General features: G+C 46.3%; 1 protein-coding gene and 1 long non-coding RNA gene across 4 annotated transcripts in view; one reads left to right on the plus strand and one right to left on the minus strand.

The window, feature by feature from the left end:
* Positions 1 to 24,729, plus strand: part of NTRK3 (neurotrophic receptor tyrosine kinase 3) — a 216,149-nt gene that overhangs the window by 60,398 nt on the left and 131,022 nt on the right. For all 3 annotated transcript variants that reach the window (XM_064389097.1, XM_064389098.1, XM_064389099.1), the window contains exons 6-11: positions 1,066 to 1,208; positions 1,770 to 1,911; positions 4,050 to 4,346; positions 7,682 to 7,705; positions 8,502 to 8,572; positions 10,273 to 10,375. In XM_064389097.1, coding sequence (XP_064245167.1) covers positions 1,066 to 1,208; positions 1,770 to 1,911; positions 4,050 to 4,346; positions 7,682 to 7,705; positions 8,502 to 8,572; positions 10,273 to 10,375 — 780 coding nt within the window. The remainder of the gene's footprint in view (positions 1 to 1,065; positions 1,209 to 1,769; positions 1,912 to 4,049; positions 4,347 to 7,681; positions 7,706 to 8,501; positions 8,573 to 10,272; positions 10,376 to 24,729) is intronic.
* LOC135280813 (uncharacterized) lies at positions 14,740 to 18,278 on the minus strand. Its single transcript, XR_010347638.1, has 4 exons — positions 18,211 to 18,278; positions 17,009 to 17,200; positions 16,655 to 16,706; positions 14,740 to 16,542 (listed from the first exon to the last, which is right to left on the minus strand). It is a non-coding gene; the product is annotated as an uncharacterized LOC135280813 (long non-coding RNA).

Below are 24,729 nucleotides of genomic sequence, written 5' to 3' on the forward strand. Positions count from 1 at the left end.
AGGAGTTTTTCTGTTCATGCATTAAGACTCCAGGGATGTTGATCTATCCTTGTCCTTTGGTGCTGAGGGTAGGCATGGCTTGGTGTGGCCATGTTTGATACCAGCTCAGCCTGGAGAAGACCATACATGTCCTTCCCATCTCCCTCTCCACTATTCCTGCCACCTATGCAGCTTTGCCAGGTTTTGACTGCTGCTTTCTTTCTTCTGACATCACCCTAATCAGTACAATGCTCCTTCCTTCCTGGTGTCACTCTCTGATGGCCCTGAAAGGGTGTGTGTCCCCATCCATGACTTTGCCTTGGCGTGATGGATGCTGCTGCCCTGTGGTGGGATGGGACCACTGGTCAGTTCCTCCTGCCCTGCTTACTCAGTTTGCCTCTGAAAACCTCCCCTATTCAAGAAGACTCTTTGGCCTTCTTGCAACCAGCACTGTCTTGTTTCACATCACAAGGATATTTGGTGCCTGTGGCAGCAAGCAAGGAACTGGTGTAAATCAGAGCCACCATAAATCAGTGAATCCCTCTGCTACCACCGAGGAAGAACAAGGGCACCTTCTATTAGGAGAGCTGCAGTTAATATGAGGACACATCCTTGGTCATCTTTTCTTGATTGTTATAAATTAGAGGGACACTTTCTTCACCTGGAATGCTGAGTGCTCTGTGCCTTGTCCCTGGAGGTGGGGATGCCTTGGATCCTTTCCCAGTACACACAGTTTTCTCATCCCAGGTGACTGCCCTCGTGAGCAGCTTCTGGGGGAGTAGAGAGATGGGTATGGGAATTGTGTGAGAGGAACAGTGACCAGAACTGGACAGCAACTTTTGGATTCAAAGCTGATGAGAGTATCTGCTCAGCTGGCACATCTCCAGTGTCTACTTTTTCCCCTGTCTCCAACACCCCTCCTTTTCTTGGTCGGCCAAGGCCATTCTGTTGCGTCATGCTACTCATCTCAGGGTGCTGGAGGCTGATTTGGAAAACAGTTTGGTGGGATCTGGGTCTACACACTTCCTGTGGCTGGCTGTAGAAAATTCTGCCCCAGACCTGAGCAGCTTTCTTTGGCTTCTCTAGACCTTCCTGAGATCAGTGTGAGCCACGTGAACCTGACGGTGCGGGAAGGGGAGAACGCGGTCATCACCTGCAATGGCTCAGGATCGCCGCTGCCGGACGTGGACTGGACAGTGGCTGAACTCCACTCCATCAACACCCACCAGGTACGGGCTGCAACACCCCAGTGCTGCCTGTGCTCAGTGTGTAAGAGCAAAGCACACCCAGGGTTTCCCAGGTCCATGTACGCAGGGCAGATGGTCAGGTAGATGGTATGAAAAAAGAGAAATTGTGAAGGTGAAGCCATGCTCTATCCATGTGAGAAGCTGGGAACTCCCAGAAGGGAGCAAAACCTTTCTTCTGTATGGCCAGAAAGTGAAGATGAGAGAGCTTCAGAGCTCAGTGCTCCCTGATTGAATTAACTCTTGTGTCCTCTGATGGAACTCCAGTGAAACGAGCTCTTTGCAATAGCTAAGTAAGATTTTCTAGAGGCTGGCCGTGCTTATCAGTGCTACAATGCTTTGGCTCTCCCCTTCCCAGTATTTCCTTTTACAAGATGTGCTGTGTTTGATCAGGTGAGGAAATACCTCCCTTCACACAGATCCCAGCTCTCTTTGGATTTTGGAGACCTCCTCACACAGAAACTGTGATCCTCCTTATCTGGGTGGTAAAGGGGAGGAAAGAAGCCACCAGATACCAATTTCTGTCTGTATTTCTGGGATTTTTAGACCAACCTCAACTGGACCAATGTTCATGCCATCAACTTGACCTTGGTGAACGTCACCAGCGAGGACAATGGATTCCTGCTCACCTGCATTGCTGAGAACGTGGTGGGGATGAGCAATGCCAGTGTGCTGCTCACTGTCTACTGTAAGTACCAGTGGAGAGACCTTGCCCATACAGAGCCCAGAGGGGCTGCCCCGGGAGCTGTTTGAATGCATGGCCACTTGTTACCTGTGTCACATTGGTTTCGTGGGTGAAGATTAGAAGGAGCTGAGCACAGTGAGCTGGAGGTGGAGTCTCACACAGCTCTCACTCTCAAATGTCAGTAATTTTGCTTTCCTGATGCCTCCATTAATCCAGAAATGAGCACAAGAGCAGGGAAGGAACAGCAGTGGTAGTGGTGGGAATTTCTAGCCTTTGCCTTGGAAGATTCAACAGACTAAAGGAAAGCCATAGAGGGACTAAAAATCTCTTAACAAAAGCAAAGTTTCTTGTCTTGATGCTATGTGAAAGTTCAATGGCACCCTTGCTAAAGACAGTTTAAAGCTTGCCACTAATTTCAGGGATGTTAGGGTTTTCTCTCAGGTCAGATCCTACAAAGTTAAACTGCAAATGTCATATAAATGTGCACGTGTCAAATCTGAGCTGTTCACTTTTATCTGCAAGTAGCTCAACTTTCTTTGTGCTTTCTAATATAACAAAACCTTGACCTTAAAAGGAAGTTTACACAGCTTTGTGGTCTCAAGCAGCTGAGATTTGCTCTATTTTGCTGTGTCTGTAATATTTGCCCTTACTCTGTAGTTTGAAAATCTGTCCCCCACCTCAACCTTGCCATGTAGAGCAGAGACCCTTGTGGGATTCTGGCTACTCTTGGTAAACCCATTCATCCTGAGTGATGCTTTACTACTTTCATCTTCCTTCCAATAAGTGCTATTGATGGATTGGAGGATGGAGGTAATTAAAGTTCAGCCCAGCTCAGAGCTGACTGGTCAGCAGATGGGTGTTTTTTGCACTGTGTTTTAGCATCTGTTCCTCCACCCCTTGAACAGCACTATTCCCATGCTAATTTTCACCCGTGAAATCCTCTAAGCTGCTGACAGTTTCTGCTACCCTTGCTCTTGTTGCACAGAGCCATCACTCAGGCTGTAATTTTACACTGGAAAGATCTGGGTTTGTGCATGTAGGTGGCTGCCTGTTTTGAATCCCCTTGCCAGGAAGATGTGAACAAGCCACATGCGGATCTGGGCTCACGAACAAAAGAGGGTGGCTGGGACACAACTGTGTGATTCAGGGTAGATGGGCGCTCTTGGGAGGATTTTGCTGAGCTCTAACCAGCTCTGCACCCTTTTCTCTTTTGTCACCTTCATTGACTTAAAAATTTACTGTCTTTTTTCACAAAGATGGGTAAAATTTGGTATGTTGGTTTTCTTCCTTGTGGATGTTGAATGGATTGTCTTTGCAGCTGGATGGTAGCAGGAAAAGGAGAGTTTTAGGGAAGACATACATCATTGTGTCATGTATCTTTGCACAAAACTTGTTCTTCTAGTTCAGACCTTGCCAGCCTTGGGGTTTGGGACCTTAGGTGTAGGCGTTGTAAATGGGGTTTCAGAGGCTATAGCAGAGCAACATTTGAATTCTCGGTGTGTCCCAAGGGGAAGACAATGCATATGCAATAAATTGCAGGTGGAGTTTTTGCTTTTCTTATCCCTCTCCCACTCTACTCCCTTTAATTAAAACACCCCTGGAGGCTGTTCGGCGAGTGAGAACTCCTTTGGGATATTCAGGCAGTCAAAGCCCCCAAGGACAGACAGTCTCTGAGGGATGTTTGCTTCCACAGCTATGCAATCCAGAATTGCTCGGTGTGACTGGAGACCTCCCACGGGCACCTTGCACATCTGTAATGTAATGTAACAGTGCTACGTCACCGTGTCCTCCTTAATGGGGACAGGCAGTCTCCCCAGGATCCCTTGGGGGAAGGAGAGCAGCAGTAGATGTGTGGACAGGACAGGTCAAGTTTAATTGTTTCTGGGCTGGTGAAATTTCCATCCCTGTCTTTTATTTATACCCCTGTTTGGAAGGCCAAGAGGCCTGGCCATGGCTCAGACCCTCCTTTGAGGGAGGGTGGAGTGGTTCTCGTGACAGCTCTGCTTCTTTACAGACATCCATGGGAAGAGTAGAAGGCACAAGTGGTTTTGGAGGTTTTCAAAGCTCTTAGTTCCCGTGGTGCACAGAGTGGTGACGTTGGGTGGAGGTTGCTGTGAGCCTGCCATGTTTCTCTCTGCTAGATCCCCCTCGCATCCTTACTCTGGAGGAGCCGGTGCTACACATGGACCACTGCATTGCATTTGCAGTGCATGGGAACCCAGCTCCCACCCTCCACTGGCTGCACAACGGCCAGGTCCTCCGCGAGACAGAGATCATCCGCATGGAGTTTTACCAGCAAGGGGAAGTCTCTGAGGGTTGCCTGCTCTTCAACAAACCCACTCACTACAACAATGGCAACTACACGATTGTGGCCACCAACCAGCTGGGCTCAGCCAACCAAACTATCAAAGGACACTTCCTTGAAAAGCCTTTTCCAGGTAGGATATTCAGTTTATCTCATCAGGGCTCCTTGCAATCTGAAGGTCTTACCACGGCCCTGCCAGGAATCCTTGCACCTCAACAAGGCCTTGACAACCCAAGATGGCTTTGTCTGAACATCAGGTTGGAAGAGGTGACTCCTGGCAGTGTCTTCTTCTGACCAGTATGATTTTCCTACACAAGTGTACTTTGGTGTCATATGAACTCTTTAATGCTGGGAGAAGTGCTAACTGCTTTAGATATTTTTATTTTGTAGCATATTCTGCAGTGTATGTATATATTTATTTTAAAGACCTTTAGGAATTTCCATGGGAATAGGATGTAAGTTTGGCCAATTATTTTGGATTTCCTTTTGTGTGCCCCAGTGCTGATTTTTTTCTAGAGAAAGTGTTCTGCTGTGTGGTAGTCATAAGCTATAGAAAGGAAAAGCCTTTGAAGTGATGCAGCCTGTCCCTTTGTTTTTTTTTTTTTTACTTCTAGCTTGCATTTGTGAAATGATTAAAGCTGGATGCAGTGGTGTCAGGATTGTTTTCTTCCGAATGCAATATGTGCAATTCCAGGATGACAGGGCTACAAAAGATGCGACAGCTCAATTAGTCACTTTGCATCAGTTTGCTGGGATTTCTTAACTGATTGCTTGGAATTCCCTGTTGCACTCCCTGGTGATTCACAGCTTAAGTGAAAAAAAATAAAAAAGCATTTGAGGACATGAAGATCCATCTCTGGGAAGCACTGTAGAGACTTTTGTGATGGCCTGTCTGCTCTCTGGGAGTATCCCTGGCAGTGCAACACCACGCTGGCCATCATGGAGTTAAGATCTGTGCTGCCTTCAGGAATGATGCCATGAGAAAGTGGCAGCTCTAAATTGGCCCCTGCAGCCCAAGAAAATCCAGCAAAATAGGGCGTTTGCTAAATATAGCAAAATACCAACGGTACTCTCATTTATTATTTATATCACACCATATATGTACACAGAGCTTTCCCGCAGGTCAAATATCATAAATGCAAACCCAAATCTCTGCCTTGAAGATCTGACAATTGAACAAATGAGCTGATATGGATGGGAGTGGAAAATTTGTATTCTGACTTCAAGGATGCTGCCCTGTTTGACTATCTGACCTATTTATGTTTCCTTCTGTCAGGGCAGAAGAGATTATCAAATGTAGGTGGGTGAGGAGAGGTGTGCAGGTTTGCAGTCTCAGCTCTGTCAGGTCCCACCTTTGTGACTCAATTTGCCCAATTGTGAAATGAGGGCAGCTCCTAAGCAGGTGCTAGACCTGCAGGAAAGGGAGGCAGATATGCTGTTCTGGAGAGCTGATTTTGGAAAGGGATCTGAGCCACGCTGTGGTGTGGAAAATCACATTGATGTTTGAAGAGCATCCTGTGTTAGAGGCTCTGAGAGAATGGGTTTCTGTGAATATATGTAAAATATTGCCCTTGTGAATGCAGCTCCACCCATGGCTCATGTGCTGTTGGTGTGGGGGGCTTACTGACCCTGGACCATCTCTCAGTAGGAACTGACCCGTTCCCTTTATTTCTTCTGATCCAAAGTCCCAAGCCATTCCTCACCCTGGCAGGCCCTGTCAGCCCAATGCAGGATGTAATTTACTTCCCTTGAAGCTTGTTGCTTCGTCCACTACCACAGCTGGCATATACATTCACTGCAGCTGACGTTTATAATTTCCCATTTGAAGGTAGATTCCTTCAGAAAATGCCACACACTGAAGGTTCCCCAGTGTGGCTCATTCAAGCCCCTTGTTGCTTACAGCAATTCACAGGTGCAAGGACTTTGCTGTCACTACCTAGGGTGAGATTATTATTCTTAGTTAATTAATGAAAGCACAGTGCCTGGAAGAATTTATCAGCATAGAAAAGGAACTATGACCATATATTTTAGCACTCCCTGGTCAAAAACCTCTCATCCAGGCTGAGAGGAGCAAGGTGCAGTTAGAAGCTGGTATCTGGGACATGTAAGCTGCATGCCATACCTGCCTTCTCTCTGATGCTGCAGGGCAATGGCTCCCAGGACAGATTTGTGTCATTTCCTCTAAAAATCTCATTGCATGTTGTCATTGGTATCTCTGCCACAGGCTACCAACTCCTTATTTAATCCACAAAGGTTAATGTACCTGTGATGAATGTTCAGTTCTTTGAGAACTTCTCACAGAACTCAAGTTGGCCTAAATTTCTTGGCTATTTTTTATGCTTAGAAAAATAGCGTTTAATGGAAAAAGAACTTTTTTGTGCATTTCTGTTGAATTTGCTTAGTCCAGCAGAGAAAAGTAGAAAGGGAAAAATGTAGAAGCAGCAAGAATTTTATGACTAGACTCTGCCTTAATAGAGAAGAAAAAGTGTCCAAATAAAATATTTTTTTTCTTTTTTTTTCCCCTCTTGCTAGAAAAAGCCAAGGAAAGTTACTCTTCTGCTTGCCTTAAATATTTGTTCAGGTTTTTTCCCCTGGTTTGGAAAGCCATGTTTGTCACCTGGAGTTTGTTTTATGCTCCCCTTCCAAGCCTCACCCATGCTCCAATGTGAGCATTCCAGCATCCTTCCAGGAGCCCTCTGCCAGCAGAGCTGTGTAAACTCCAGTTAATATAGGGCTCAGTTTCTTACACGGGCAAGTGAATTGGAAGCTGACATGATTCTCACTCTGTGTGAACTGAGTGTCACTGAGGGCTTTAGACCTCACTGTTTGGGGCTTGACCACCTCTGGAGCTGAAGGAGCTTTGCTGAATAGGCTGGAGCAGCCAGCAGGCTGACAGAAAGGGCCTGGTCTGATTGTCTTGGGCAAGAGGCAGCTCTTGGACAGCCTCCCTGTCCAGTTCAGAAGCTATCAGCTCTTCTGAGTGGCTCATGAATATCAGTTCACAGGAGGTCTCCTCTAACTCCCAGCCCCAAGCTGGGCTCTCCTCCACGGGAGCTGGTCCTCATCCTTGAAGGATTTCATCCATGGGTGCACACTGCCATGCAAGGCAAAACCTGTTTCTCTCCCCTCCACCTCCATCCTGCAGAGCCCTGTGTGTCTGTTGAGCTTTGCTGAAGGCAGGGGTGTTTACCCACCATTCAAAAGTGCTATTTGCTCTCCATTTTGGCCTCACATTAGTATCCCTCCCTCCTCTTTCAGCCCAAGGTTCTCCATCCTGACGTCCAGCTTGTCCTGCTGGCACATGTGCTGCAATTTCCAGACACAGCTGCCCAAGAGGAAAAAATATGAGAAGCTGGTTTCCTAGGCTCTTTGGGGTGGCGGAGGATATCTGAAGCGGGTGGGGAAGGAGACCTCTCTCCCTTTGCTGTGCTGCTAACTGTGTTGCCTCTCTCTTTGTCCTTTCCACAGAGAGTACGGACAGCTTTGTCTCAAGTAAGTGTCTCCTTGCCTTTTGGATACTGTGGCTGGTTTATTTCTCTTGTTTCCCCTTCCCCTCTGTGATTTACATAGCAAGACTGAGGAAGCCAGAAGCAGCAGGTTGGTGGAGGATACACACAGCTCTGGCTTCCCTGTGCATGAACAGGATTGTTGGGGAACTTGTGACCACCTTGTTAATCTCAGGAGACTAGCAGATGTTCATTTGCCTCTAGTGGTTCCCAAAGAAGGTCCTATAAAGGAAATGATGGCTGGTTGTGCTGTAGCAAAAGGGATCTTAATTTCATGCAGGCTGGGCTGTCCCCAACAACATCTCTCTGGTGTGGGCTGGGATGAGAAGCAGAACTCAATTCTGTCATGTTTCTTCAGCAGATTCTTCCCTCCCCCCAAAAAAACACCACACACCACAAAAAACATTCAACTTACTCTTTGTTCAGATCAAGTTTTGCTGGGGTCAGTTGTGTTTTAACCCCACTTAGCTCAGTGGATTTCTGAAAACTAGGAACAGGGCTCAAGGGTGGTGGGAACCTATTTCAGGACACCAGGCACCCAAATGTTTCTCATTTGTGAGGCTGGAACAACATCAGCATGGTGCTGGTCTGTGTTTTCTCTGCTGATGTGCACAGGGAACCCTCTGATGGTTGATTTGTGCCTTCTCAAACAGAAAGCTGCAGCCTCTTTTAGGGGTGAACTGAATCTCCTTAGGTCAGGCACTGCTGTTGGAATGTGCTGGTGCCTTGGGAGTCCCACGGGAGCCACACTGAGTGTTCTGTCTTTGGTGTTTTGGTTTCAGTCGGTGATTATGAAGTGAGTCCCACCCCACCGATCACTGTGACCCACAAACCAGAGGAGGACACTTTTGGGGTGAGTCCTGCTCTCTACTGAACTGCTCAATATTTGTGTTTCTCTGCTGTTTTGAGATGTTTGCAAGGGAGACCTCTTCCTTTATGACTCAAGACAGCAATCAGAAGGATTTTGTGGCTTGTGTTGGGCAGGTAAAATACTGACACAAACCATCTGATCCTCTTGGGTCTGCAGTGTGGAACCAGAGAACCCTTTGAAAATAAGGCATCCTGTGAAGTCTGTGCTGGCAGGGTCAAGAATTCTCACTCTTAAAAACTAGCACCCAGAGAACAAACAAGCAGGAAATTGTGTGTTTTGGACTCTTATTGATCTGTTAAGCTTAGCCTGGTGAGGGACTTGGGTTTAGTTTGGTTCAATTCTGTCAATGTCTGTTTGCCCTCTCTCCTGCTGTGCAGGACATGCGTAAAATGAAAAAGGAAAGTAAGTCTAGGGCTTATCACATCTCAGCATTGTCTTTCTTCTGCAGAATCCCAGGAGAAAAAAGAAAAAAAAAGTGTGCATAAGTATTAGAAGAAAAAAATTAGCATGTTACACAATTGCTCTAATTCTGTGCAAGTTTTAAGATACTGAAATCCACGAGGTGTCAACAGAACAAGCAAAACTCAGTCCACCCTGGTTTCAGTTCTCATCTAACAGAAAACCTCCTTTAACTGAAGTGAAAGCTTTGAACAGTGAGGCTGGAGTAATAATGTGCACTGATTATTAAATATAAAGTGTAGAAAACAAGCTGGGGATGAAAATAGAATGTAAAATAAAAATTTAAAAATATTATAGCAAATGTACCGAGAGCAGGGAAAAGGATTGCAAAATGAAATTACTTCTTCTTAGTTAAATGATGTATTTTCTATTATAGCAGAATACAGTTTTGTAAAAGGAAGCAAAGTCTAAATGCATCACAAGACCTAGTACAGAACAATTGGACACATGCCAGAGAAATTGTTGTTTACATCAATGCAATAAAAAGTATTTTGAGCAAAGACTTGAAGGAATAAATATTCATAAATATTAAAATGAGCCTGGGATTGCAAACCCTTTAGGGCAAGGAAGTTTCTTTCCCTGCTTGTACACTGCCACAGTGGAACCACAACTCCAGTGAAGGACTTGGACATTGCCCTACTATAAATATTTACTAGTAAAATTACAATAAATAAGGATCTGTTAGGGGCTTTTGGAAAACTCAGATGTTTTATGGGGAAAAACTCCTTAGTTCTACTTAATTTCTTCTCTTTTCTCTTTGTGTTGTGTTTTTTCCCCTCACTCTGTCTTGAGGGATTTTTGGATGGAGGCAGAATTGTGCTCCCAGCTGAGCTTTGAATAGCTTTATTGTTGTGATGTCATGGCAAAGAGGTGATGTCAGAAATGGAGGCTTGGGCTGTGATGCAGAAGGGAGAGCACAGGCATTGGAGCAGAGGCCTTTTTTCCCCGGAAGATATAGGGAGTGAGAGGCTGGGAAACTGGTACCAGAGCAGCATCACTGATGGGAAGATCCCAGACCTCCCAGTCCTGCAAAAATCCTGTAATGCCTCCAAGCTGTGCCAGGGCCTGCTGCTTTAGTTTGTGTTTTCCTCCATAGCTGATATCCACAGGGGTGCAGCAGATAGTGTGAGCCTAAAGAAGGGATAACTGGGCAAGGAGGTGCTGTATTTCTGATTCAGACTCCTAAATTCCTCTGTGTTGACTCTAAGGCTTTTTCCTTCCAGGTTTCCATAGCGGTTGGGCTGGCAGCTTTCGCTTGTGTCCTCTTGGTCGTCCTCTTTATTATGATCAACAAGTACGGCCGGCGGTCCAAGTTTGGGATGAAAGGTAGGTGCAGTTGCCTTCCCCTAGCAGGAGGCACCTTCAGGATTGCCCAGCTCTTATTGCACACGTGGAAAGGTGTTGTGGCTTTATTCCTGCAATGCAAAGCCCTCTAAAGGGGGTGCAGTCCTCTTCTGTTTGTTGGGAGAGTAATGGAGAGAAGTGGGCTCATGCTTCTGTGGGCAGAAGTGTGGATGTGTGTTCCTTCTGAGTACATAACTGCATCTACAGGTTGTCCAGGAGAGCTTTGAGTCTGCTCCCTCCAGCCCTGCATTGTGTTCAGGACAGCAGGGTCTTGTGTGAAATCTGTTTTATGGACTTGGTGGTGCACTGGCTGCAGAGCACAGGGTGTGCCGGGGGGACAGAAGGATGTGAAATTGGTTTGAGTTCTCTTGGGAAGGCAGGTGCAGCCTCTCCGTGCCTATCTCTGAGTGAGGACTGAGATGCTGCTGTCACTTTATGTCCATACTGGGAAGGCAGTGGTGTGGAAGGTCACTTTCTGCTGACTCTCTGATGAAAGGTTTTCTCCTCTGTGTCATGAATAACAACTTTAGAAATTTATTTCAACTGTCACTGATAGTGACTGTGAAGTGAGAAGGCATTTGATGTTTGCAGGCAGAACTGGTCTCTGTCCTAGGGGGCACCAGCTCTGTGGTGAGACAGAGCCAATGCCAGAAGCAAATAATTCTGTGTCATCTGCTTTTTGTGACTCTGCTGGTATCTCCAGCTGGGCAGTTTTGGTGGTACCTGGTGAAGGCTGAAGGAAGAGCCTTCACATGACAAAGTAGTTCCCAGCCTAACTGGTGGCTCATGCACACACTGTTTGAAGCCAGGCTTTGACAAACACAAACTTCTCCCAAGGCTCCCGAGTCACTGCCTATTTCCTGGCCTTGCTGTGGTCTCTGCTTCAGGGCAGGTTGATAGGTTTGGGAATGTTCCCTGCACTTGCCTAGGGCTTTGTTTCCTTCACGTAGACATTTCCTGAGTGGGTCCAGATGGGATTCTGGCTGGAGCTTCTCCTATGCATCCTATGGAGATAGAAGACAGGACATTTAATTAAATAGTGAATCTTCTACACCAACTTAGGAATATTTAGTCCATATGTCCAATGATAAGAACCATCTGGTGGAGTGTACTGACTGGTGGGTGGAGTAGAGGAATGGAAGACATGGTTCCTGGGATCAATTCCCAGCTCTTCTACTGACTCACTTAGTGGCCATAGGCAATTAGCTGTCTTAACCTCTGCCTCTGCTCTAATTTCCCCATCTGTAAAACTGGGATGATGCTATGTGCTTTCTGGAGGGATTTGTCAGAACACTTTGGAAGTACTTGGGCATGTGCCACTGATGGAGCTTTGAGATACAAATATGAAAAGGAAAAGTAACATCTGACTCCAGTGGAAGAATCAAAGGGGAGTGAAGTGAGCCTAATGTGAGTAACAAGTCTTGGTGAACAGATGTGTGTATGTGTTTAGAGGTGTTTGGATAAGTATGTCAGTGGATATTCTGCATTCCCAGAAACCAGAGGAGTGCCATAATGGGCTCTTGTGTGTGAAGTTTAATGGAGGAAAAATTGTTTAGCTAGAAAAGTCTGCTTTCCTCCTCATCATGCCATGTTTCTTCCAATTCTGATTTGAAACCACAATCCTGCAAAGGTTGTACAAGTTTTATTGGCTTTGCTCGGAGAAATAGAGTTAACAGATGACAAACACATCTTCAAAACTGGGGAGATTATTAAGTCACAATTGTCACAGGCACTACCTTACACCTCACCTACTCACACTGCCCAAACTCTGCTCTGTTCAGTTAACTCTTGGGCAGGAGACAGCCTTTGTGGCACCCAGTGTGTTATCATTTACTAAGGAAAAAAAAATCCAAACCCTGAGTCTTTTTGGGCAAGTGCATCGCTGATTCGGGAGCTGTTTGTTGCCAGCTGATATATTGCCACTTGTTGTTGAAATCCCAGCTTGGCAGGCCTGCAGGAGCAGGTTTTTCCTGTTGATTTTGTCAGATACAGAACATTGTGTGCTCGCATTGGACATGTTACCTAAAGCACCTCATGAGTCTTTCTGAGTACATCTTTTTCCTTCTGCTTCTCCAAGTGTTGAGCAGATGGTTTATTTCCTAGAAAGAGGTGAGTGTGGACTGACAAAGTTGGATGTCACGTTGTGTTTGGAAGGCTCCCTGGGCTGGAGCCTGCTGGGTTGCCCACCAACCTTAGAACCAGGCTGCCGAGTGTCCAACACCTCTTTGTGGAAAGAAAGGCATTGTGGCTTGAGGGACGTGTGCTGGGAGAAGACTCCGAGGGGATGGTCTGTCCACTTTTGTCTTCTCCTGGCTGGTGGCACACCCTCGGAGCACTGCAGCAGAGCCCTGCCAGTAACTGATCCAGGGTGGGAAAGCCTGTGGAACTGAGTGTGCCTCTGCTGGGCTGGAGCCTGCTGGATTGCCCACCAACCTTAGAACCAGGCCGCCGAGTGTCCAACACCCCTTTGTGGAAAGAAGGGCGTTGTGGCTTGAGGGACATGTGCTGGGAGAGGACTTTGTCTTCTCCTGGCTGTTGGCACACCCTCGGAGCACTGCAGCAGAGCCCTGCCAGAGCCAGGCCGGGTTTCTGATGCAGGGTGGGAAAGCCTGCGGAGCCGAGCGTGCCTCCGCTGGGCCGGAGCGCTGGCACCAACAAAAGCTCCTTTGAGAGCGGCTCTGACGCGCTGTGCTGCTCAGCTGAGCTGGCCCAGCCTGGCTCCCGGCCATCCCTCTCGCCTTCCCCTGCTCCCTCCGGAGAGGGCATTCATGAACGCGGAACGGCGGAGGTCAGAGCCCCTTTCTGGCTTTGGCTGCTCTGGCTGGGAGGGAACAGGGTGGGCTGAGGCAGCTGGGGGGAGCCGGGAGCTCACTGGAGCTGGGGTGGTGGAGGCGGCAGGGAAATGGCAAACAAAGCTCCTTTTTTGTTGTGGAAAGTGGTGTTCCGTGAGCAACAGAGAGGCAGTGGAGCGAAAACCACTGGGAGAAATGAATGTTAAAACTGAGACTCGTTGAAGTTGCAGAAATGCAGCCGCTTGCTGAAGGGTGTTGCTCCCAGAGGAGGGGCTGGGATGATTTTTAAAGCCTTGTGTTAGTGTGGGAAAAAGAAAAGGGTCTTAACAAGCAAGAAATTGAAATTTGGAGTCCTTTGATTTACTCTGTGTCCCAAGGGGGTGGTTTTTTTTTTTGGATGGGGTAGACCACATGGGAATAAGTAGGCCAATAGTCTGCTCCCATTTGCTACTTGCTTCAGCTCTAGGGCCAGTGTCCCATGTTCCCTGAGTGCCCACTCAAGGTGGAAAGCTTTATACCTCACCTCCTGGGGTCAGGCTTGTCACTACAACCCTTGTAAACAGTGTCTTCCAGTCCAAGTTTAATCTCAGCAAATGACAGGAAATGAAATTTTGTAGTATAATAAAAAAGCCACATGCATGTCCCAGGACTAAGAAAAATTAAATTTCATGAAAGAATAATAATGGCATAGAAAAGATCTGGGGCATACAAAATGTTTGGATGGCACAGTGATGGAGGGTGTAAATACTTAGGTTGATGGATTAAAATATATTCCCCTTTTAGTTGTTTTCTGTTACATTTGCAACTGCCTCGGGATGAAGGACGTGTACTCATGCATATCTGTGATGTATTCCTGGTGCTGCACAACTTCAATAAAAAACAAATGGAGTTAGCTGAGATATGCAGAGAAAGGTGCTAGAGGAAATCTAGAGACAAGAGCACTTGTAGTTTTGCTGAGATTAACTGTTTTCCAGGCTCTGAGATTAAAAACTACTTCCATTGTCCAAACAAGATTTTCTTCCTTGAGTGGAGCCATTGCCAGCTAATGGTTCAGACTTGGTTACAGCTGGCAAAGACTTGATTGGTTTTTAATCTGATTTCCTAAAGAAATAAAGCGTGTGATCATGCTGCCTCTCTGCACACACACAAGTGTGTGTGCACAGCTCTGCCTGCCTGCATTTCCCCTTTCTGTGCTGCAGCTTCTGCAAGTGCTGGCCACTTCCACCCACAGGAGAAGGAACAGGACTTACAGACGCCTTTACAGGGATCATGGAATTAAGGGAACTTAATAGAATGACAGCTCAGGTCATGTTCTGCTGATAAAAATGCCTCAAGGCTTTCTGGACATCAGAGAATTCATCTGGAAGCTCAGCCTTGGACAGAAAACCACAGGGATCAGGCTTTCAGGTGGTCTGCTGTGGTGGGTGGTGTGCATGTGTGTGCACATGCATATATGTGTTTTCTTTCTGAATAAACAGAAACAGCAAGGAGGTGGGGGAGAACCAAATGAACAGTAAACAAATACTGCCCACGCTTTCTGTAATGTTTCAGGAATCCCATTGCTATCAGTTTATTTGATATTTGCTCTAATAGCCCTGATCAAAGTGCTGGCACTGCTGATGCGCATGTGGATGTCAGAAATACTTGCAGAGCTGTTCCATTGTAATTTAGTGTTAGTTAAAAGGTACTTAAAGCAGTTGCCTGTTTGATTATGATTGGGGGCCATTAACATTTTTTTCCATAAACAGATGGTTACTGTCCGCTGAGTTGATTGCAGAACAATTCCAGAGTTCTAATTCAAGAGGAGCTGCTCCTGCAAAGATATCTTGGGTGCCTGGCTTTTTGCTTTTGTTGATTTGGATTTTTAATTTGTTTTTTAGGTTTTTTTATTAGGTTTTTTTTTCCCCCTCTTTCATTATGTAATTATTGCCATAAGTTCAAAAGGGGGGGGGGAGAAATATATATATATATGTATATCAGAGACATGATCTGCCTTTCAGATGAGACTTAATTCTGTCCCATGTTGCCTTGGCCAAGCCTGGTTATAATCATACACTGATTTTATTTTTTTTCTCTCTTGATTATTTCTTGTATGGGCATGGACAAACCCTCTGCAGCTTGGAGAGCCTGCATATCAAGGGTTTGCTGCTCAGGAGAAATCTGTGATCAGGGCCCTTTCATTCCTTCCTCCTGGGAGCCTGCCATGTAGTGGGACCAGGAAGAAAGAGCAAAGTACTATCAATCTGGCATAGCTACAGGAGAGAAACAGCTATACATCAGCAGCCACAGCTAATTCCAGGGATTTGCGATGTATGGCTCTCCAGAGCAATGGGCTGGGAATGGGAACCCGTTGCTGCTATGTTCTTAGAGCTGGGTGTGAGATGTTCTGAGCACCTGAAACATCTGAGCAGAGTGGCTGCATGGGACAGATGGAATTCAGGGGTTCTCCTTGCTGCTATCCTTCAATTTGTTTGCAAATACCCTTGGTATACTTCCACTCCTCAATATTACTTGGATTTATTTGCCTGGGAAGAGGATTGAAAGGGCATGTGGTTTCACTGGGGCTTCCTTCTATAAATACCTGCTTATACTCTGCTGCAGTGCAAGCTGTGCTATTTTTATGTTTATTTATTTAATGCCTTCAAGGTGATAAAGCATAAAGCTCTTTGAGCTGCTGAATATTGCTTTCTATGACTGCCTGAAAGTAAGTTGTAGATTGGTGGGGGTCAGTGTCAGTGTTACCTTCTCCAAGGTAACAAGCAACAGGTAACAAGCAACAGGTCAAGAGGACAAGGCCTCAAGCTGCACCATGGGAGGTTTAGATTGGATATTAGGAACAATTTCTTCACTGACAGGGTGGTCATGCACTGGAACTGGCTGCTCAAAGAAGGGGTGAAATCACTGTCCCTGGAAGCATTAAAAAAGCATGGATGTGGCACTTAGGGACACATATAGTGGTAGAACTGACAGTGTTAGGCTAATGGTTGAACTTAACGATCTTAGAGATCTTTTCCTGCTTTAATGGTATTTTGGCAAGTGTCTCCCCCTCTGCTGTGCCATGCAGTCTGTAACTGGTGTGGTGGCAGCAAGGGACAGCTGCTGTGAAGCCCTGGGTTCTGTGGCAAACCTTTGAGAGATCCCACCTGTCCCCTGAGCTGCTGTGACTGTGACAGGCTTCTGCTTCTCCTCTTTGCAAAGGCAGATCCACGCTCACTCCAGCAGTGAAATGCTCTCAGCCTTTGTCCCTCAGGTCAGGTGGTGCTGCTCTGGTGAAGGCTTGGGAAGGTCACACTGTTCCTTGGTGCTGTCTGAAGGGGCAGGGAGACACCCTTGGCTGGACAGGTGCATTGAATGACCCTGCAGAAGAAAAGGTCAGGATTTATTTATTATCAGATCTAAAAATAAAACATTTTCCCACTCCCAGAAGTATTAATAGGTTATTTATAAAGGAAATGTAAAGTGCACTGACCGGCCATTATTTATTTCCGTTTCAAAACCCAGGTGTCTTTTTTAGGCCACTGCTGAAAGCAGGAAAAAAAAATCAGTGGTGTTTAGGTGACCCAAGAAGCCCCAAGCTGTTTCACAGCATATCCCTGCAGGCTCTTCCTCCCTGTGCATGACCTCCCTCACTCTGGGTGTCCATGTTTGCTCCAGTCCCCGGCTGGGTGCTCGACCCCAGGTGAACCACTCGCCCTGAGGGAGCCCCATGGCAGAGCTGGTGTGTGCCCAGGGCAGATCAGCATCAGCAGGGTCTCCTCACAGACTGTCACAACCACTTCTCACATTGTGGTGTTAAAAGCTGCATGAGTGACCCTCATCTTACCTGTGATTCTGCATCAGCTGATGTGCTGGAAAGAGATCAGCATTTATTTATTTTTTAATACATTTTTTAAATTGAAGTGTCCCTTTTCCAGCCTCACGGCATTGGCTTTTCCACCAGCAAAGCACTATCAATCGGCAGTGCTGGGCATGCTGCTTCTTGTAGCACTGGGCTGGCTTCTGCCTTTGTGTAAACCTGTAGGAGTGATAGGGTGAGAATGAACCACAGCTGCTTCCCTCAGACCACAGGGGTGGGAAGATGTTCTTCACCTACTCATCATCCAAAAGCAACCCAATTTCCCCAAGTCCTCACCCAACAGCTTGCACCCATCTTTGCCACAGCTGTGAGATTGCTCAGGCTCAGCCACCTCAGCAGCCTCCCCGAAGGACCATGCAGAAGGTGCCAATCCTCCCAGGGCCCCTCTCCACAGCACTGATGCTCCTGCCAGCCCTTTCTTTGCCTCCATGGCCCCAGCCTCTCTTTTCTGCTTGTTCTGATGGTCTCTGTCTGTCCTCACATGGCTTTGCTTTAGTGAAAGATGCTGGAATGACAGCACAGACCCAGAACAATTCTGTTGATCTCCAGAACAGGTACTACATACTGCAGCATTTTGTTTAACCAGTAGGACTAAGTCTGATGAAGACCCAGCATCTCCACAAACCTTGTGTCCTGTGCACTCTCGTGTGCCTCTCTGTAGGCAGCCAAGGACCAGACAAATTAATGCAAACTTTGATGTGGCTTTAATAAGGTGCAGGGCAGTATTGGAAGGACCAAAGGACTTTAATTAATATTTTAGTTGTGGTTTGTGCTGCACTTGTCCAGTTATTCTTTGAAAAAGGTTTTGCTGCTGCTAATGCTGATAAATGGTCCTCTGGGAGGATGTCCCTGCTGAATTTATCACCTTTTCCTCCTCATGACTTGCTGCAGGACTGTTGTTCATTTATGTGGTATTTAGCCAGGGATGCAGAAATCTGTCACTCTGTCCTTAAACCCTAGAGCAGGAGAGCTTTGCACTTTGTCAGGGGACAGGTGACTGTGATGTAAATGCAGGATTGGCAAGGGAAACCTTGCGCAGCTGTGAAGGCAAATGGAGAGAAGAAAAACTGCTGCTTGGTTTTGAACCTGGGATGAATGTGCTTGAAGGAGTGCCTAGAAATTCAGAGGCAGTGGAATAAACTCCCAAGGGAAAAGATAAGAGCTGTCACCTGGGCTGTTCAAGCTTTGACTGGTAAAAGCACTGGGGAAGCAAATTATAGAGAGCACTGGAGCATCTGATGATCTAATGGGCTTGTTCCATCTCCAAGTTCTATTTCTTGTGGTGTAATAGAGAGCCTATCTATGTCCCGGGCAGTTCCAAAAACCTCCATCAGCAGCACCAGTATTTAGCATTTGTTGATGGAAGTTGGATGCTCAGTCATCTAATTTCAATCTACAACCATGCTATTAAGAATCAATGGACCAGAAGATAATGCCTGTACACAAAAGCAGCTGGGTAGTATTTTGTGCACAGGAGAAATAAATCACATTTGGAGTCTCATATTTTTTGTCTGAGGAGCAAGGTTATAAGCCAGCTTCTGTTTGGGACAGTGGTCTTCAATTTAAGCCATGGCATTGGATAATGCAGTAGAAGAGAGGGATAGTCTGTTACCCTGAACCTGTCCTGTGGCTCAGGACAGGGACTCAGGATGTCACTCAAACTGGCCACAGGTCTTTCTTTGGACTCAGTGTATGAGGCACGGCTGCTGTCAGGGTGATTGAGGGGGCAGCAAGCTGAGAATGATGCCCAGTACACCCCCAAAATTTCATCCCAGCCTTGTCATCAGCTGTCATGTGCTCTGCTCCACACCCGGGCTGTGTTGCAGGATCTCCCCTCTGCTCTCAGCCTTGTGCCACGAGAAGGGCTTGGAGTTGGGCATCTCCTGTGTCTCACAGCCCCTTCCCTATATCTGCTGGAACCTGGTATCTCCAGAAAAGCTTTACTCTGGTCCTGCACCCACAGGAGTTACCAGCCTCTTCTGGAAGGGACTGTTTCACAGGAGAACCCTCACACTGCAGCCCAGCATCTCATGCACCTTGGGGTTGGGCAGGTTTTGTGTTTCTGCTGGCTGCCCTTGGATCTTGCTGAAAGACCTGACCTTATGACCAGCAAGGGGTTTTCCTTACCAAAAATGTGAGAAAACCATGTTGGATCAGATGCCTGTTTAGAAGCAGCCCTGGGCAGGTGGTTTTGCCACATCTGCCTTTGGTGTCACTCAAACTAAAGTAATGCACAACTTCAAAATCTGAAATGGTGAAAAACTATACAGTTACAGCAAAGAAAAAGGATGTGTCTGCTTGGATTTTGGATTAAAAACTCTCTGGCTTGCTTCTCATTCCATGTGAACAACCTGTAAGAACCTTCATCTCCATCTTCTCTCTATGCCAGCTCATGCTTCATCCTCCCCAGCAAACTGCAAGCTCTTCCCAGCCTAATACAGTCAAGAGTCAGACAAGAGGCTGTGAATTAGTGTGAGAGGAAAAACATTGTTTTCTTTCACTCTGTTTTTTCTTCATAGTACAATTCACACGGCAGGGACTGAGATGTTGGTGCCACAACAGCTCTGGGGTGGGCAGTGCCAGAGGGGCTCCCTGGCTCATTCCTTCTCCTCCTGCAGAGCCTGAACTGGCCTTTTTGTTGCTGACAAGACAATTTCATCCCAGTGCTCTAAGAACTCTTGTGACATCCCCAATTTTCCAGATGGATAATGAAAACCTGCGAGCAGGGCCGGCGCGGCGGCTTCCGAAGCGCTCGCCTGTGGAGCTGTGTCCATTGGGTTCATATCTGCTGACAGGGCTTAATAATCATTACACTGAGTGGAGATGGCACTTGGGGAGGCAGGTAAAAACACTGCTGCCCTGGGGCTGGGATACCTTTCTCACTGTGCAGAGGAGATGGGAATCAGACCTGGAGATGCTCATCCTGATGGGCCAGTTTCTGTCTCTCCTTCTCCCAGCTACGCAGCAATGCAGGAGATGCTGGCCAGATCTCCTCATCTCTTGCTCAGGAGACCCTTGGCACTCACTCCTGGCATCCAGGGATGCCCTGAGTCTGACCTAGGGGCTCCTGTGCTTCCACTGGGCCAGTGCTTTGGAAAGAGGAAAACAGCCAAGTTTTCCCCAGTCAGCAGGTGCATAGTCCATGCAAAAAGCAAAGCATGTCTTCATCCAAAGTAGTAATGGTATGAAAAAAAGCCCCACATATAATTTTGAGGTAACAATGGTCTAGGATCAATATTTATTCTTATTGATTTCTTAATTTCTCTAAAAAATTTTCATTTGGTTTTTGGGCAAAGTCCCATGACCATCCCTGCGCACACAGCAGTGGGATGCTGCACTGCAGCAGGCCTGAGTAAGGAACTCTGGAGCAGCAGGGCAGGGCAGACACTCCTTCTGCTGGTGGGGTGCAGTGCTGGGGAACTGGCTGCTGAGACCTGTCAGGAGCATGTGTGTGGTGCAGAGTGTCTGTGCTGGTCACCAAAGGTGCTCTGGAGCTGGACCCAGGGGGAGGGCAGGTCGCTGCCAGAGAACTGCTCAGTCTGTTTATTTAACACATTACATGCTTTTGCATCTCATCCCCCTGGCTGTTCATCCCTGGGGCTGCTGCAGCTGGCTCTTCCTGAAGTTCTAAACAAGGGCATGGATGCAAACCCTCCTTCATCCCAGCCCAGTCCTTCCAGCACCACCATCACATGTTTTTGTTGTTGTCCTTTGCTGAAGCTCCCTGGTGTGTGGGAGTATCCTGTTCCTGCACCCAGAAGGGTTGAGGATTACCCCAGGTTTTGTCACCCCAGGGCTGGATGGGGGCAGCTCTGCCTGGTCCCACTGGGCTGCTCCCCTGCAGGCCCATAACCTGTTTGCAGCCTGTGGTCACCACCAGCCCATCTCAACATTAACTGTTTTCCAGGTTCCTGCCTCCCAGTAAATTGGTGATTTACCACCACAACTTTTTATTTAATATTTTTGAAGTCTACATCTTGTTTTTCTCACCTCTGCCTGTGTTTGCTGGCTGAGGGATGCACTGGCCCTGTGACTTTGTGCCTTTGGTGCCTCTTGACTTAGGAGAAGGCAGGTGAGCTGGTGGGAATGAATCAGCTCTGCTCAGTCACTGAACCTCATACCAGTAGTGGCTTCAGAAATTATGATGGTCTCACCTCATCCTTTAATCATACACATATTGCCATGTGGACTGGCTCAAAGCTCTGCCATAGCTATGCCACCCAGACTGGCACTGGCAGGGAAGAGCACTGTAAATCAAATTTACTGTTTTATTAGTGTGAAAGTGCTCATATCCAAGCCAGTTTGAATTAATTTTTCAAGAAAGTTTTTCTCTGAGACATTACCAAATATATTACAGTCTTCATTGACTAATTTTGTAATTCAATCAGGGGAAAATAAGGCATTGAAGGTAGTTCAGCATGATTTGTTTTTATAGACCAACTGCTTCATCCTCTTGATTCCACTATCACTTAGCCTCTTAAATATTTTTTCCTTTGATTTTTCACTATAAATTTAAAGTTAGGTTTATTAATTTATTCTTCACACCAGGCAGGATAACAAATACAAGTTTTATGCATATATGTGTATATAAAGAGAAAAGTCTTTACAGATTTAGAGAGCTTCTGCCTTCTTGACAAGTTTCTCAGCCTGGAATTAAATTGGTTGCAGCATTTAGTAATGAGACTTCATGCCTTTTGGGCTGCTGAGTGTATCCTGCTCAGGTCTGTCCCTCTGTGTGGGACAAAGGGAGCAAGTATTGCTGAATTTTCCAGTAATAATTTTCTTAGCTGTTTTAAACATTATTTAATTTTCTTTCTCTGTGTTTTTATTATTTTATTTTGGTTTATGCTTTAATTATATTTAAGCAGTATTAATTCTTCTATATCCTGTTTGTTTTCAATCTCCCTTGATCTAAGGAATTGTGATAGAAATTGAAATTAGATATAACATTTTACTTCTGAATGTCTGCAGAAATCCCTTTCCACCCTCCTGCTGCAGGGCAGCTGGATTTTAGCTATTTCTTTTATTTTTTTAATATTGTTATTTAATTCTTAATAACAAAACATATTGCCTTCACTATGTTTCTTTCCTATCTAAATTCATTATGCTGCTGGTGTATTTAGGAGCCATTTGGGCTTATTCTCTCTACTTAAGGATTTCAAGTGATGCCTCTTGGCTGCTGCTGTCTGTGAAGGTGCAATTGGAGTTAATGGGATGTCAGCATGTGCCAAAACCCCTCATCAGCAGAGCACACGTGTTCCACTCTGGCATATTAAAGCTGAAGTTGTAAGGGTAAAGCAAGGCACTTTTCTGCCTTTTGATCTCTATAGGTAAAGGCATTGATTTAAGTTCTGCTGAACCCACTGTGATTGGGTTGCACCAAAAAAAGTCACTTCCTCTTAAGTGCATCCCAACGGAGCAGCTGGAATCATGTTGGGTTCTGGGGTGCTTCAGCAAAGGGCTTCTTGCTTGGGTTGGCTCCTGCCAGAGCTTTGCCAGTTTCAGATGAGGGTTTTGGGACCAGCCTTTTGTGTTAATCTGCCAGAAAGGAATGAAGTTTGGCTTTTCTGCTAAAAGAGGAGAGAGGTGCTATTAAATTTTGTTGATTGAGTATTTTACTAGGATGTGCTACTGGGCCTTTGAATGCCTGCCAGGTGCCTCTCTTTTTTAATACCTTACTTTGTTATTTCATTGAGGTGAAACCTGGCATTTATTTACCTGCTATTAGACAGCTTGCAGAAAGCTGTGTAAGCTCTCCTTTTGCAAAAGGCACATTAGTTCAAATTCCTGGTTGCTGTGCTTTGATACCTGCCTTTGGAAACCTTCCTGGATGCAGGCAGGGAGGCAGCATGCTGTCTGAAACTGTGCCTTGAGGATGAATCCTGGTTTCCAACCGGTGGCAGAAATTTATACAGTATCCCTGGATCAAGTTTCACTTTAAATTTCTTTTTTTTTTTTTCCTACAAAACCAAAATTTGTGGTTTTCAAAGCCAGCAGATTTTTGTGCAAATTCAGAATCCTCTAACATCCTCTATTCTTAGTGGAGAACCTTAAGTTTTGAACTCGGCACTTGAGTGCTTTTCCCAAGAGCCATTTCCAAGTATTTTACTGTCAGAAGCTGGTGCTAAGCTGGCATGTACACGCAAGGCCCTGTGTGCTTCAGGACCTCTGAACTCTCTTCTATAGCACACGAATTCTGGAGGTTTTATGGCCCTTGCACCATGAATACAAAAGTGTTGGGAAGGTCCAGGCAGAAGAAATGAGTGTGTGGATGGAGGAGGGAGAGGCAGTGCAGCAGTCCAGGTTCCTATTGCACAAATCCTTCATGTCGCCCTTACCAAAGCAGGTAGAGAAGGAGGAAACTCCTCTCCCTTCTCCCATGGAGCACAGGCATGGGGTGGGGAGATACAGGTGGGGAGGGACTTTATGAAGCTGTTAACAGCTGGTGGTAAGTGCTGTTTGTCTACGTGGAGCTTCAGAGCCCAGGAGTGGCTGGAGCTCCCATTTGCCATTTGGCAGGCTCTGTAAGGATAAATAATCTTGGCTGTAATTTGCACTAATGATTTCCTAAGCACGCTGGCATGTCTTGATCAGTGGAGGAGGAGGGAAAGCAGTGCTTCTGGCTTTTTTTGGGGTGTGAATGGGGAAGGCAGGAGGAGGCTGGGGAGAGGAGGGAGCAGCAAGTGTTTCCCATTTTGGTTAGTGGTGTGGGAGATGGAAGGTTGGTGGTTGAATTTTAATTTCTTTTATTGGTCTAGTAAGACAGTAGCTATGGGAGATGTGTTACCCACGGATGTGGCTCCACTGTGCAGGCTGCAGTCCTTGAAGGTTTTACTGAAAGATATTGTCTTGATAAAGAGGTTTGGTTGATGCACAGTCCAGCACAGTTCTGTCAGGTTAAATTATTGAGAAGGTATATAAGACTGTCTTGATTAACAAGGGGTAGAACAAATGCAAAATACACAAACTTATGCTGGCTCAGAGCAGGGGGAACTGTGTGTGGAAGCCCACAGTTATTAACCTCATGTCTCTATCAGAGTCAGATCAAATTCAACAAAACCACCTCAGTACCTTCCTGAATTATCACAGTTAGGAGATTTGAATTTGAATTTACACATTTAGAGCCTGGAAAGAGGCGTGCACACTCCTGCCTGTGTTTTGAGTGAACAGAAGCACTGCATGCTCTGTGCTCATGCCTCGAGCTGCAGCTGTTGAAGAGCAGGGTCAAACATATTGTGGTACCAAGTAAAATCTTCAGCTGTAATTTCCTAGAAGCTGTAGGCTGAGGGAAATGTTTCTAGTAAATATTGGCTCCCAGAAGATAAAGCAACTACAAGTTCTCATCTGTCTGAGGTTGTTTATCCCTGTTTCTGGGGTGTATCACAAATGCACAGATCAGGCTTTTCCTGTGGCTCTGCCTTTCCTTCTGCCTCAGACATGGGAAATGTGGGCTGGGAGGTGGGGAGATGCTGTGTGTGCAATTCTGGAGGAGTGAGGACCCAAGGATGCACCCATGTTCCAGCCTCCATCAGCTGTGACAGCAGCTCTGAGACTTGTCATCTCAGTGGCACTTTTTTTGTTTTGTTTTGTTGGGGGTGCTCCTCTTACCAGATTAGCTGAGCTTTACTGAGAAAGCAGCTGGCAGATAATTTCATTACTGGCCACCTGTTGGGAAGTACATATGTGCC

This window comes from Passer domesticus, chromosome 14 (assembly GCF_036417665.1).
Source record: "Passer domesticus isolate bPasDom1 chromosome 14, bPasDom1.hap1, whole genome shotgun sequence".
Lineage (NCBI taxonomy): Eukaryota > Metazoa > Chordata > Aves > Passeriformes > Passeridae > Passer > Passer domesticus.